This window comes from Dysidea avara, chromosome 1 (genome assembly GCF_963678975.1).
Source record: "Dysidea avara chromosome 1, odDysAvar1.4, whole genome shotgun sequence".
NCBI classification, from domain to species: domain Eukaryota; kingdom Metazoa; phylum Porifera; class Demospongiae; order Dictyoceratida; family Dysideidae; genus Dysidea; species Dysidea avara.
The window spans coordinates 56,434,470-56,447,493 of NC_089272.1; the positions used below are offsets into that span (position 1 = coordinate 56,434,470).

Here is a 13,024-nt window from a genome sequence, read left to right on the forward strand (position 1 = left end):
GATGTATTTAATTACACACACAGACACACACACACACAGACACACACACAGACACACACACACACACACAGACACACACACACACACACACACACACACACACACACACACACACACACACACACACACACACGTAACTCAACACTATTGCCTACTTCTAACATCACTTCCACTTATAACTAGAATTAACAATGGCTATGAATATATGCGCTCTGCTAAGTTATGCCTCTCCAAGCAGAAAAGTTCATTTATAGCAAGTTTCTAGCTTAAATCACTGTTAGTTCTTATGAAGAGATTTTGCATTGACAATGTCAGCCAAATTTCAAGTTAGTTATTTCTCTCTCACTTCGTAATGATTTGTTTATTAAGTGGCTATGCCACTGTAGTAATGGGATAGTTCATTGTTCGTTTTAAGTGCTCACACAATATACCATTGTGTCACTATATAATGGTCACAAAGATGTGACATAATTTGGGTTTATTAGCTACCATTACCATTCTTTGCTAATTGCCTAATGGGTTTGGTGGCCTTTGTGATGAGGTCATAGCAGATAGAATTTCTTTATTACCCAGTAAACAGTACAAGCGAACTTGACAATGTGTAATTTTACATGAGTTTGGATAACAGGTTTTTAAAGTGCGAACATGTATATTCAGTCACTCATAAGTGTTCTTACACACCTAAAACATATTGTCCGATTTAAAAGTCTACATGTTTACATGACTGTTTTACTTTCTGGCTTGATTGATTTCTTTACAGATAACAGCTCATCATCAACTACTAGCAACTTTGATACAGTTCTAAGCTTGATCATTCATGAGAAGGACAGACCTGATACTGTAATAGGGAGTATACTGTCTACTGTAGGCAGAGGCTCTACCATGAGACTAGAGAGTATTTCTTATGGCTCCAAAGTTAGTCAACTAAGATAAGTAGTGATACGATTTAATACAAGTGGTGTCTTGAAACTGAGCCAACTTATTTTGGCTTATCAGTTGAACTTAGTTACATGTGATGTGATGGCCTTTCTATTGGAAGGTGGCCCTCTTAATTGGATACAAAATAGATCCCAAATTGCTCGATACTTAACAATCGCTAACAAGGGTAAGTGAAACTCAACACCATGCTAGTAAAATGATGTAATGTAGTTTATTTGAAGTTAATGCTTTTAAAATGTACATTGGCAATACTACGGAAAGATTAAGTGGATTACTATGAAAACCACCAAGTGCTTTATTAGGTTTTGTCTACATTCCACCAATAATCACATTATCATTATGTAAGCAATCTATGATGTGTTAGTACATCACTAGAACTACTGTACAGTTAATTTCTATATCAAATAGTAATTGAAAATAATCAACTTACACAACACACATTATACTGTATAGTTATTCATTGTTGGATTTCTGATCTGTCTTCTCCAGTGGAACATTTTTCTTGTTGATTAGTGCCAAAATAATCACTTTAGTACTAGAAATGCCAGGATATTATTTTAACATTGATAAAAGTATTTCCTGTCCTAAATCCTTACTTCCTGTTCATTATATTTATGATAAATGTTTCATATTAGGACATTGTTTACATGCTTGCTTGCTTGCTGAACATTGCAAAGATTTATGATTTTGTAAGATGCTGAAATTATGTGATGAAGCACTTTGTTTTCAGCCATATTTAGCTAGCGCTACGAACAGAATGTTTAGGCAATGTTGAACAAAGAAAAAACCAAGCCCATAGCCTTAACCATAGTCGAATTATGCTTGACTTGATACAAACTCCATTAAAAGCTATAGAATTTGATGCTATATTTTTGTGGATGGTGACATGTTAAATGTTTGCATGTTATCTAATGTTTTGGTCATTTCAGTAAACTTTCTGCATGTCAATAAAATGAAAGTCAATTTTAGCCATGATCATCGAATTGGATTTCATTTGGCTGATGTAATATAGTTAGTGTCTCTGTCACTTAGTGGCCTTTGGCATGTAATGGTCACATAATATGATGATTAAAAGTGTTAATATGCTGCAACCAATTGCATCATATGTGACTGAATTTTGGAAAATCACCCATATGGGCACGCATTAAATAATTAGAATTTTCGTGTTTATTATTATTATTATTATTATCATTAATACTTTACAATACAGTAAACGTATTTTAGTGGGTTGCTAATAAAACCAGGGAACAGTTTTAAAACTATTTCAAGATTTTTCTTGTTTTTTAAGGCTTTGAGAATGGTTTGATACCATCAACAAGTAGAGTTGATCATAAAATATTTTAGGTGTCAAATGCACCCATATGGGTGATTTTCCAAAATTCAGTCACATATTACTATGCTTTTCTTGTACTTGCCAGTGTTCACAATGTCTGCGTCAATCTTCCAGACCCTGACAGAGCCTGGACAGTTGAACACAGAGATTTTATTGTTACACGACATGCAATGTTGAGATTGAATGGCAGAATAGCAGCTACATATTTCCATCACAAACAACAGTGGTCACCTTATATGCATGAAATTTGCCTATTTAAAATAATATTTCACCTGCATGACCAAAAACCAGTATAATTATGGTGTACTATTGTTGATCATTTGCTTAGCAGTGCATGTCACTTCATGTATTGATACTACCTCTATTAAGGAAGTATAAAGTAACTTTAATGGACTTGTGGTTTACGGGCTGCTAAGTATCTAGTGGTAACTATAGTGATGTTTTATTGTTTCTTAAATGACAGTGTTATTGGCCATACAAGTTATTTGGCATGAGAGCCATATATGTTATTTAGGCTGGGGTGGAGAAGGAAATTGGTTAAGGAAAGCTGTTACATAAGAACCCACCTTCATGATTATTATGGCAGCCATTATTAATAGTTACTATCTCATGCACTGGGGAATTATGAGAAGCCTGCACAGCCCAGGCAGTCAGAATCTTTGTACTAAAACTACAGGGACCCTGTGTAGGAATTACCAAATACACAGGTAGCCACATGTTCAAGTGACGTGCAATGCTTTAATACACGACTATATTTCTCTGCGTTCCTACATCTCATGTAGCTATGTACTACAGTAGCTAAAGCACACAGAGGACAGAATATGTAGCTATAACTATCACCCTTACCCATGAGTTGTCAGTGATAGCTATAGCCATAAGAGATAACCTGACAACTATACTCTATAAATGTTCATTCGTGTGATCATGTGTCAAAAAAAAACTGTAGAGCAAACTTTCCTGTACAGTGTAGCTAGGATGATAGAGGGGTTGATTGCGTGTTCGGGTGAGCTAGGAGATGAGTTGTAACTAGGACGAGTTACGTAGAGTTCGATGATAATTTAATGACACTTCTACATTAATTTGTGTCACCACGCATTTGCATTCGTGCGTATCTGCATGGTATGCATATATGTTCCGCGGCATGTATATACTGTACGAAACCATATGCTATGTCAACCAGGTAGCTATCCGCTAATGGCTTCATTTATCCACCGGAATTTCCTGGTAATTTTTGTGAATGGATTGCTATAAATATGGTCTCAAAAGTTACAAGGCACTTTCTAGCTAGTTCAGTCGACGCACAGAGTACAAGGCCTCTATGGCAGTTGTGTTACCGTCATTGTCCGGTTGGAATCCACTCTCTGTTTTAAATCGTAAGCTAGTTGTGTAGCTATAAGCAGGATTTTGTAATAGCTAGTTAGAAATAGTTTTCAGCGATCGCTATTGCACGCATGTTAGCTAGCTACGTCGTATGATTGTATGTAGCTACGTTCGCTAAAAAGTATACTATCTACACATAGCTAATGTGATTTGCGCAAATGTAGATATTATTGTATTAGCTACTTTATTTTTCTGTAGGTGAAATCCTTGCTAAAAGTTTAACAGGCTTGATTGAAGTAGAAGATATCCCAGGGACGCAGCCTCGACCGTTCGTTTCGTCTCCACCGCCGCTCTTGGCAATTAATTCCACTTCGTCTGCAGCTACAGTTCCGACTACACCTGAATTAACCTTGTCACCAAAGGTCTTAGAGATCGTGCAAAAACAATCTGTGCAGACGAAGCCGTCCAAAAAGCTAGCTCCTCTCACGATACCTTCGTCGCCGATTTCCCCTGATCCCCAGTCGTCCGCTAGCCCGTTTTCTAGTGCATCGACTCCAGTGAAATATCTGCCTGTTGTGTCTGGAAAGCACAGAGCAGGACTACCAGAAGAAATAGACCCATATCACACCATTGAGTACTACGGCCGGCTAACAAATAAAGTGGTACCTATGTCGAGGCATGCAAGCATAATTAGCTGTGCAGTGAGTGCTAGTGACACGGAACTTAACGGAAGTGCACATGAAGTGCCTGTAATAGCATCATCAGCAAGTCCACTGTTAAGTTCGTCAACTGTTCACGCTGCAGTTGGTGTGGGGATACCAATGAAGCCACAACCTGACAATTCACTAAAGGCTCCTATCCAGCCTATTACACTAATTCACAAGTATCAAGAGAACAAACATTCAAGACAGTCAAAGAAGCACAGTGATATGTCATCACCAAGTGGTAGCAGGTCACACAGTAATAGTTCTAGCAATGGCAACAGTACTGGTGATGTGAGTGTTGTGGGGATACCATCAAGTGCTAAAAGTGTTTCTGCTACTACTGAAGTAACCATACCAGCAGGAAGATCACCATTAGCTACCCACTCTGTGTTAAATACTACCATTGCAGCTCCAGCTGGTTTTCCAGCAATTCCTCAACCATATTCATTGCCATTTATGTTTCACCCGATGCTTACTCCAACTACACCTGGAACTCAGCTACCATTTGTCTACCCCTCTTTGACACCACTTGGAATCAGCAGCCCTCTCTCAACACTACAGCAGTTTCCAATGTTACAACAGAGTCATCCCAATAATTACATGATGGTTGACTGCCCAACATTTGTGTGGCCACCAAGTGGTAAAGTTGCTGGAACTGGATTTAATTTTATGATGCCTAATAGCTCAGTTTTACAAACCCCTCCAAGCAGTGCTCTTCAAGAGAATTCTCCGACCAGAAAAAGACACACCCCTCCTCCAGTTGTTGAAGGAAGCTCACAGGTAACATCCACCATTCCTGAGCCATCACCAAAGAAAGCAAGACCAGACTTTGTCTCCACTAGTTCAAGTAGTCATTTACCCCAGGTACCTACTTTAAGCAGTGCTACACTGAGTACTATTATACCAGCTGCTAGTATTACAAGGCACAGCAACATTCCCATTGTCAGCCAAGAAATGGACACTAGCTATAAGCTGATCACAGATGATGGATCAAGTAGTAAGTCAGAGATGAAGGATAATGGTGACAGTGATTCAGAAGATGACATTGTGACTTGCCCACAAGAACCTGCACCCATTGAAGGCACAAACAATCTACCACCTTGTAAGTCAACAGAGTCAATTAATGAAAAATTGTTTTGTTCGATGTGTATTATATAGTTTTGGTCATTGATTTTATCCAATGATATTTCCTGGAATTGTGTTATTAGTTTACCTTATTGCTCACTGTGTACATTAATTTGTCTCTTTCCTGTTTAGTTCCTAATGGAAGAGGTGTTGTACAACTGTGGCAGTTTCTGTTAGACATGCTACTGACACCTGACAAGAGCTTCATGATTCAGTGGACAGGAAATGAGTATGAGTTCACCATACTACAACCAGATGACATTGCTGCAATGTGGGGAGAACGCAAGGGAAAGCCTAGAATGAACTATGACAAACTAAGCCGTGGCCTACGCTACTACTACAGCAAAGGAATCATGGACAAAGTACCAGGAAAGAAACTGACTTTTAAATTCACTTGTAATGTTGAAGACTATGTCAGGACACGCAGCAAAAATCCTAATGCAGTTCAAACACTACGAGCAATTATAAGAAACAGCAAACTGAATCACATTTCATCTAGTGACTTACCATATAACACACCTAATGCATTATCACTATAACTACCACACCACAGTAAATAAGTAGTTACAAGATTTTGGAAATAGCTGCATTAAACAGAGTTCCCTGTTAGGTAATAAAGAAGACAGCTAGGACATGCAAGGAGGTTCAGTTTGCAAAATATGAAGGGAGCTGCTGGCAAGAGAGGAGAAACTGGTTTCATATATTTGTATCAATACATTGTATTGTTTTTTGCTTTTTTGTATTGCACTGTGTGAAGTTTTTTAGTAAATCATCCTTGAAACTTATCTTAGAAAAATCAGCAGCACATTTTAAGTCCATTCACCACTGCTTCAGTAACTGCACAATCTCTTCAAAACTTTACCAGGCATGAAGCCACAAATACAGAATTTTGTTTGAATAACATCCTATAAATCCTTGTTTGTGAAAATACAAGCATGCTATATTACACATGACTGTTTTATTAGAGCACTTTGCTATGCCAACACTTGCTTTTACAGCTGACCACAAAAGCCCTAGTATTATTAAGTTGTGTATGTACTGCTACATAGTAGTAAACACTCTAATAGAACAGTCATTCTATAGCTAGCTTTGCATGATGCTAAACATTAACTTTGTGTTTGCATTGTTAGTCACAGTTGGCCTAAATGGTTGACCACATAGCTATTATTAGTTAATCATTTCATACTGGACAAAATACATTAAAGCATTTTTTAAGTTCGAAGTTCTACCTGAACCTTTAGAAACTTAGACTTTTTCTTAATAAGTGAGCTGAACCCAGAATGGCTGCCTTCAACAATGGACCAAGTTTGTGTTTCCCTGGTAACTCATCTAGATGTTTTTGTAAATTCTGTGTAAATGAGCCTGTTACTCCGATAACAATAGGAAGAAACTTGATTGTTTGAAGGTCCCAAATTCACTGCAATTCCAAACAAAGATCTTGATACTTTTGGATCTTCTCACGCTCCTTCTCCACAATGTTAAAGTCAGCTGGAATCGACACATCTAATAACATTGTAGAATGCTCAACACAATCATGGACAGGTCTATGGGCAGAAATAACACGGTCAGTTCTAATGTTGAGATCCCACAGTATCTTAACACCATTACTCTATACTACTTGCTGTGGATTGTAAAGCCAGGGCTTTTCACATGTGGGGATTCCATAACATTCACAAATGTGTTTGTGGATCAGTGAGGCAACAGAATTGTGTCGTTTCAGATACTCTGTCACTACTACAGCAGGACATGCACTTAACAGATGATAGATAGTTTCATCAGAGGAATGACACAGCCTGCATGTAGGATCTTCAGCACAATTCAACACTTTAGCATTGTAAGCTTTGGTACGAATAGCTTGGTCTTGAGCAGATGTTATGAAGGCCTCCGTTTCCAATTTCAAATACGTCGATCTCAACCACTTGTATGCACAATCAACCCTTGGCACAGACTCAATTTGACAAGGGAACTGACCATGCAAAGGTTTCTGCTTCCATGTCAACAAACATGACTGTAACCACAAAGACTTAAACTCTGACACTGAAACAGTAGGCTTTGCAAACAATCCACATTTTTGCAAAGCAAAGATCAATGGCTCAGCACATTTGTTTCTCCAAACATAATGGGCTAGTGATTGGTCTCTACAGCAACCATCTGCTTAACATTGAGTAGACCATGACCACCTACTTTCCTAGGAAGATACAGTTGATGGATGTCAGCCTTAGGATGCAAACCTTTATGGATAGTTAATAACTTTCTTGACTTGCGGTCAATATCATCAAGTTCAGACTGCGTCCATTTGATGATGCCTGCTGAATATCTGACTACCGGCAGGACGTATGAATTCAAGGCAATAATTTTGTAGTGACCATTGAGATACGAAGATAACACACCATGAAACCGAGATCGATATTCTGAGAAAACAATTTGCTTAATTTATCGTCATCAAACAAAAAATCTTGAAAGATACCCAGATATTTGTATCCATCTGAAATGTTCAAATTAGGTATAGTTCCAACATTAATCAATGAATCCCCCTCTGATGACACCATTTTTTCCTCTCTTCACAACAAGCTTAGCACTCTTAGTCACATTGATTGTCATGCCAATATCACTGCTAAACAGAGATACAGTGGAAATAAGTCCCTTTCACTTTTAACATAAAGTTTCAAATCGTCCATGTACAGTAGGTGCTGAACAAGTTGTCCAGATTTTACTGTGTAACCATAACGTGTCGATTGCAATACTTCACTTAAAGGATTTAGTGCCAAGCAAAAAAAGTAAAGGTGATATCGAATCCCCCTGAAAGATGCCACACTTGATATGAATATGGGCCATGAACAACCCATTCACAGTTAAGATGGTATTCCATAATGACATTGACTTTTGTAGAAGGCCAAAAACCTGAGAGTCAATCTTATACAACTTCAATGTCTCCAAAATCCATGAATGAGACACTGAGTCGTAAGCTTCTGGAAATCAATCCAAGAAACCGCCAAATTTGTCCATCTAGCCTTACAATCCGCACCAATCATTTTGTCAATCAATAACTGGTTTTTTGTGCCTCTACTTCCTGGCTGTAACCCCTTCTGTTCAAATGTTAAAATTCTCTGGTCATTCACATGCTTCAAAATCTTCTGTGTTAAAATTCCAGAGAAGAGTTTCCATAACGTTGGAAGACAAGTAGTTGGTCTATAGTTAGAAGCAACTAGACCCTTTCTAGGATCTTTTAAGATAAGTGTAGTTCGTCCTGATACCATCCACTCTGAAAGCTGATTTGACCCATTCAGAAAAGACTGAAACTACAATGCAAGTCGGGAATGTATAGATGTTAAGTTCTTTAACCAATAAGCAGCAATTTAGTGTTGCTATTATTGTTATACAGTGAAATCTGTGTATTAAGGACATCTTGGGACCGACCAAAAGTGTCCTGATTATCAAGATGTCCTGATTTTCTGGGTCAGTTTACATGCTAAGGGATACTTTGGGACTAGTATTAAGTGTACAGATTACGCAGGAGTCCTTAATTTTAAGTGTTCTGATTAACAGGCTCCACTGTAGACTACTAATAGGTGAAATAAATAGAATCATTGCAAAGAAAATACTTTAGCCCCATCTACTCATTCTACTGTAGTTGATGTAACTGATGCAGGCAGTATAATTTTATGAGAACTATAATTCTATTTCATACTGATTATTATGGCTTAGCTATGTATCTCTTGCAACTTGAATTTATTTCTACAATCATTTAGAATAACAACCACTTATATATGAAATATCAAGACACACGGTAGTGTGTCGTGCGGCCCAAGAAGCCGGCGCGCCACACACGTGAGTATATTGACAGGAAGAACGAAAACGTCATTTTCACACCTTTGTATCTCGGTGATCACTAATCTGATTGGAACCAAATTTGCTAAACAGTTGCCCACCAGTCAGGGGAGTCTACATTCCACATTTGAAGGAAATCGCTCCAGCCATTTCCGAGATACAAGCTGCCAAAGTGTGGTTTTTTTTTCTTCGTTTTTTTTTCTTCGTCTTTTCGCACACTTGCAAAAATTGATATAACAAGCAAACGCGTACTCCGATCGCCTTGAAATTTGGTACACAGAAAGGGAGTCCAACGGCGAACCCTAGCATCAAATTTGGTACAAATCCGATGAATGGTTCAGGAGTTATGACTGATTATTTGCGTAAAACAAGATCGATTTGTTGTCACGCCTACAGGGTAAACCGCTTCATGGAATGAGTTGACAATTGCTATGTAGATGGAGTAACCATCGTAGGAGTGCCTTTTGGTGGTTTGAAAGGAATCGAGATAAAGACCATGGAGATATGACACAAAACCCAACCTGTGTCACAATTACGCGATCAATTTTTATGAATAAAAAAGTATTAGTTTTCACGCCTACTAGGTAAACCGCTTAGAGCAAAGAGCTGAAAATCAGTGTATAGCTGGAATAATCTTCATAGAAAGTCTTTGCAGTAGTACAGAAGAATCGGATTACAAACCACTGAGTTATGATTCGAAAGCCAACTCCGTGTAGCAAATGCGAGATAAAGATACTCTAATAGAACAGTCACCCTAATAGAGCATTCGGCTAATTTATTTACTCCATTATAGAATTTTATTACATCATAAGTTATTCTGTAGGGAGTTCAGCTGCAAACAGTTAATCTTATAGACAGTTCAGCAAGAAGCAAGTCACCATGTGGAGAGTTAAGCAAATATATCACTATAGAGATTCAGAACATTACAAGTCACACTGAAGAAAGTTCAGCTATAAACAAGTCATGCACCCTGTAGAGAATTCAGCTACAATTAAGTCACTCTCTAGAGAATTCAGCTACACAGAATTCAGCTACACACAAGTCACTGTGGAGAGAGTTCAGTTACAAACATATTACCCTTTATAGAGATCAGCTACAAACAAAACACTTTGCAGAGTGTTCAGCTACAACAAATCAACCTTTAGAGCGATCAGCAATGAACAAATCAACACAAATCTACCTGTAGAGAGATAAGCTAAAAACAAATCACCCTGTAGAGAGTTCAGTTACAAAAAATCACCCTGTAGAGACATCAGTTAGAAACTAGACACAATGTAAGGAGTTCAGCTACAAGCAATCTCCCTGTAGAGAGTTCAGCTAAAACAAATCAACCTGCAGAGAGATCAGCTACAAACAAATCACCTTATAGAGAGTTCAGCTACAAACAAATTACACTGTAGAGAGATAGGCTACAAACAAATCAACCTGCAGAGAGATCAGCTACACACAAATCAAGTTGTAGAGAGATCAGCTACAAACAAATCACCCTGTAGAAAGATCAGCTAGAAACTACACACAATGTAAGGAGTTCAGCTACAAATAAATCACCCTGTAGAGAGTTCAGCTAAAACAAATCAACCTGCAGAGAGATCAGCTACAAACAGATCACCTTATAGACAGTTCAGCTACAAACAAATTACCTTGTAGAGAGATCGGCTACAAAAAAATCACCCTGCAGAGAGATCAGCTACACACAAATCAACTTGTATAGAGATCAGCTACAAACAAATCACCCTGTAGAGAGATCAGCTACAAACTAGACACAATGTAAGGAGTTCAGCTACAATCAAATTACCCTGTAGAGAGTTCATCTACAAACAAATCAACCTGTAGAGCAATCAGCTAGAAACAAATCACCCTGAAGAGAGGTCAGCTACAAAAAATCACCCTGTAGAGAGATCAGCTAGAAACAAATCACCCTGAAGAGAGGTCAGCTACAAAAACAATCACCCTGTAAAGAGATCAGCTAGAAACAAATCACCCTGAAGAGAGATCAGCAACAAACAAATCAACTTATAGAGAGATCAGCTAGAAACAAATCAACCTGCAGAGAGATCAGCTACAAACAAATCAGCTTGTAGAGAGATCAGTTACACACAAATCAACCTGTTTAGAGATCAGGTAGAAGAATTCACCTTGTAGAGAGTTCAGCAACAAAGAAACCGCCATGTAGAGAGTTCAGCTGTAAACAAATCACCCAGTAGAAGATCAGCTAGAAGAAGTTACCTTGTAGAGAGTTCAGTTACAAAGAAACCATCATATAGAGAGTTCAGCTACAAAGAAATTACCCTGTAGAGAGTTCAGCTAGAAGAAGTCACCTTGTAAAGAGTTCAGCTACAAAGAAACCATCATGTAGAGAGTTCAGTTACAAAGAAACCACCATGTAGAGTGTTTAGCTGCAAAAAAATCACCTTTAGAGAGTTCAGCTAGAAACAAATTACCCTGTAGAGAGATCAGCTAGAAGAGGTCACCTTGTAGAGAGTTCAGCTACAAAGAAACCACCACATAAAGAGTTCAGCTACAAATAAATCCCCCTGTAGAGGGATCAGCTAGAAGAAGTCACCTTGTAGAGAGTTCAGCTACAAAAAAACCATCATGCAGAGAGTTCAGTTACAAACAAATCACCCTGTAGATAGATCAGCTAGAAGAAGTTACCTTGTAGATAGTTCAGCTACAAACAATTCACACTGTAGAAAGATCAGCTAGAAGAAGTCACCCTGTAGAGTGTTCATTTACAAAGAAACCATCATGTAGAGAGTTCAGCTGCAAACAAATCACTCTGTAGAGAGTTCGGCTACAAAGAAACCGCCATGAAGAGAGTTCAGCCTCAAACAAACCACTTTGTAGAGAATTCAACTACAACAAATCACCCTATAGAGAAAAAGTTACCTTGTAGAGAGTTCAGCTACAAAGAAACCATCATGTAGGGAGTTCAGCTACAAAGAAACCACCATGTAGAGAGTTTAGCTGCAAACAAATCACCTGTAGATAGTTCAGCTAGAAACAAATCACCCCGTAGAGAGATCAGCTGGATGAAGTCACCTTGTAGAGAGTTCAGCTACAAAGAAACCATCATGTAGAGAGTTCAGCTGCAAACAAATCACTCTGTAGAGAGTTCGGCTACAAAGAAACCGCCATGTAGAGAGTTCAGCCTCAAACAAACCACTTTATAGAGAATTCAACTACAACAAATCACCTTATAGAGAAAAAGTTACCTTGTAGAGAGTTCAGCTACAAAGAAACCATCATGTAGGGAGTTCAGCTACAAAGAAACCACCATGTAGAGAGTTTAGCTGCAAACAAATCACCTGTAGAGAGTTCAGCTAGAAACAAATCACCCCGTAGAGAGATCAGCTGGATGAAGTCACCTTGTAGAGAGTTCAGCTACAAAGAAACCATCATGTAGAGAGTTCAGCTGCAAACAAATCACTCTGTAGAGAGTTCGGCTACAAAGAAACCGCCATGTAGAGAGTTCAGCCTCAAACAAACCACTTTATAGAGAATTCAACTACAAAAAATCACCCTATAGAGAAAAAGTTACCTTGTAGAGAGTTCAGCTACAAAGAAACCATCATGTAGGGAGTTCAGCTACAAATTAAAGAAACCACCATGTAGAGAGTTTAGCTGCAAACAAATCACCTGTAGAGAGTTCAGCTAGAAACAAATCACCCTGTAGAGAGACCAGCTAGAAGAGGTCACCTTGTAGAGAGTTCAGCTACAAAGAAACCATCCTGTATATGTGACCCGGTCTGCGAAAAGGGCTCTTATAGCCTTT

At 38.4% G+C, this 13,024-nt stretch overlaps 2 protein-coding genes across 2 annotated transcripts in view; both read left to right on the plus strand.

Annotated features, from left to right (window-relative positions):
- Positions 1 to 13,024, plus strand: part of LOC136236850 (uncharacterized) — a 56,947-nt gene that overhangs the window by 5,248 nt on the left and 38,675 nt on the right. The window lies entirely within an intron of this gene.
- LOC136251152 (uncharacterized) lies at positions 3,566 to 6,303 on the plus strand. Its single transcript, XM_066043545.1, has 3 exons — positions 3,566 to 3,645; positions 3,851 to 5,398; positions 5,554 to 6,303. Exons 1-3 carry the CDS (start codon positions 3,591 to 3,593, stop codon positions 5,958 to 5,960), a joined length of 2,010 nt encoding a protein of 669 aa, XP_065899617.1. The 5' UTR covers positions 3,566 to 3,590; the 3' UTR covers positions 5,961 to 6,303.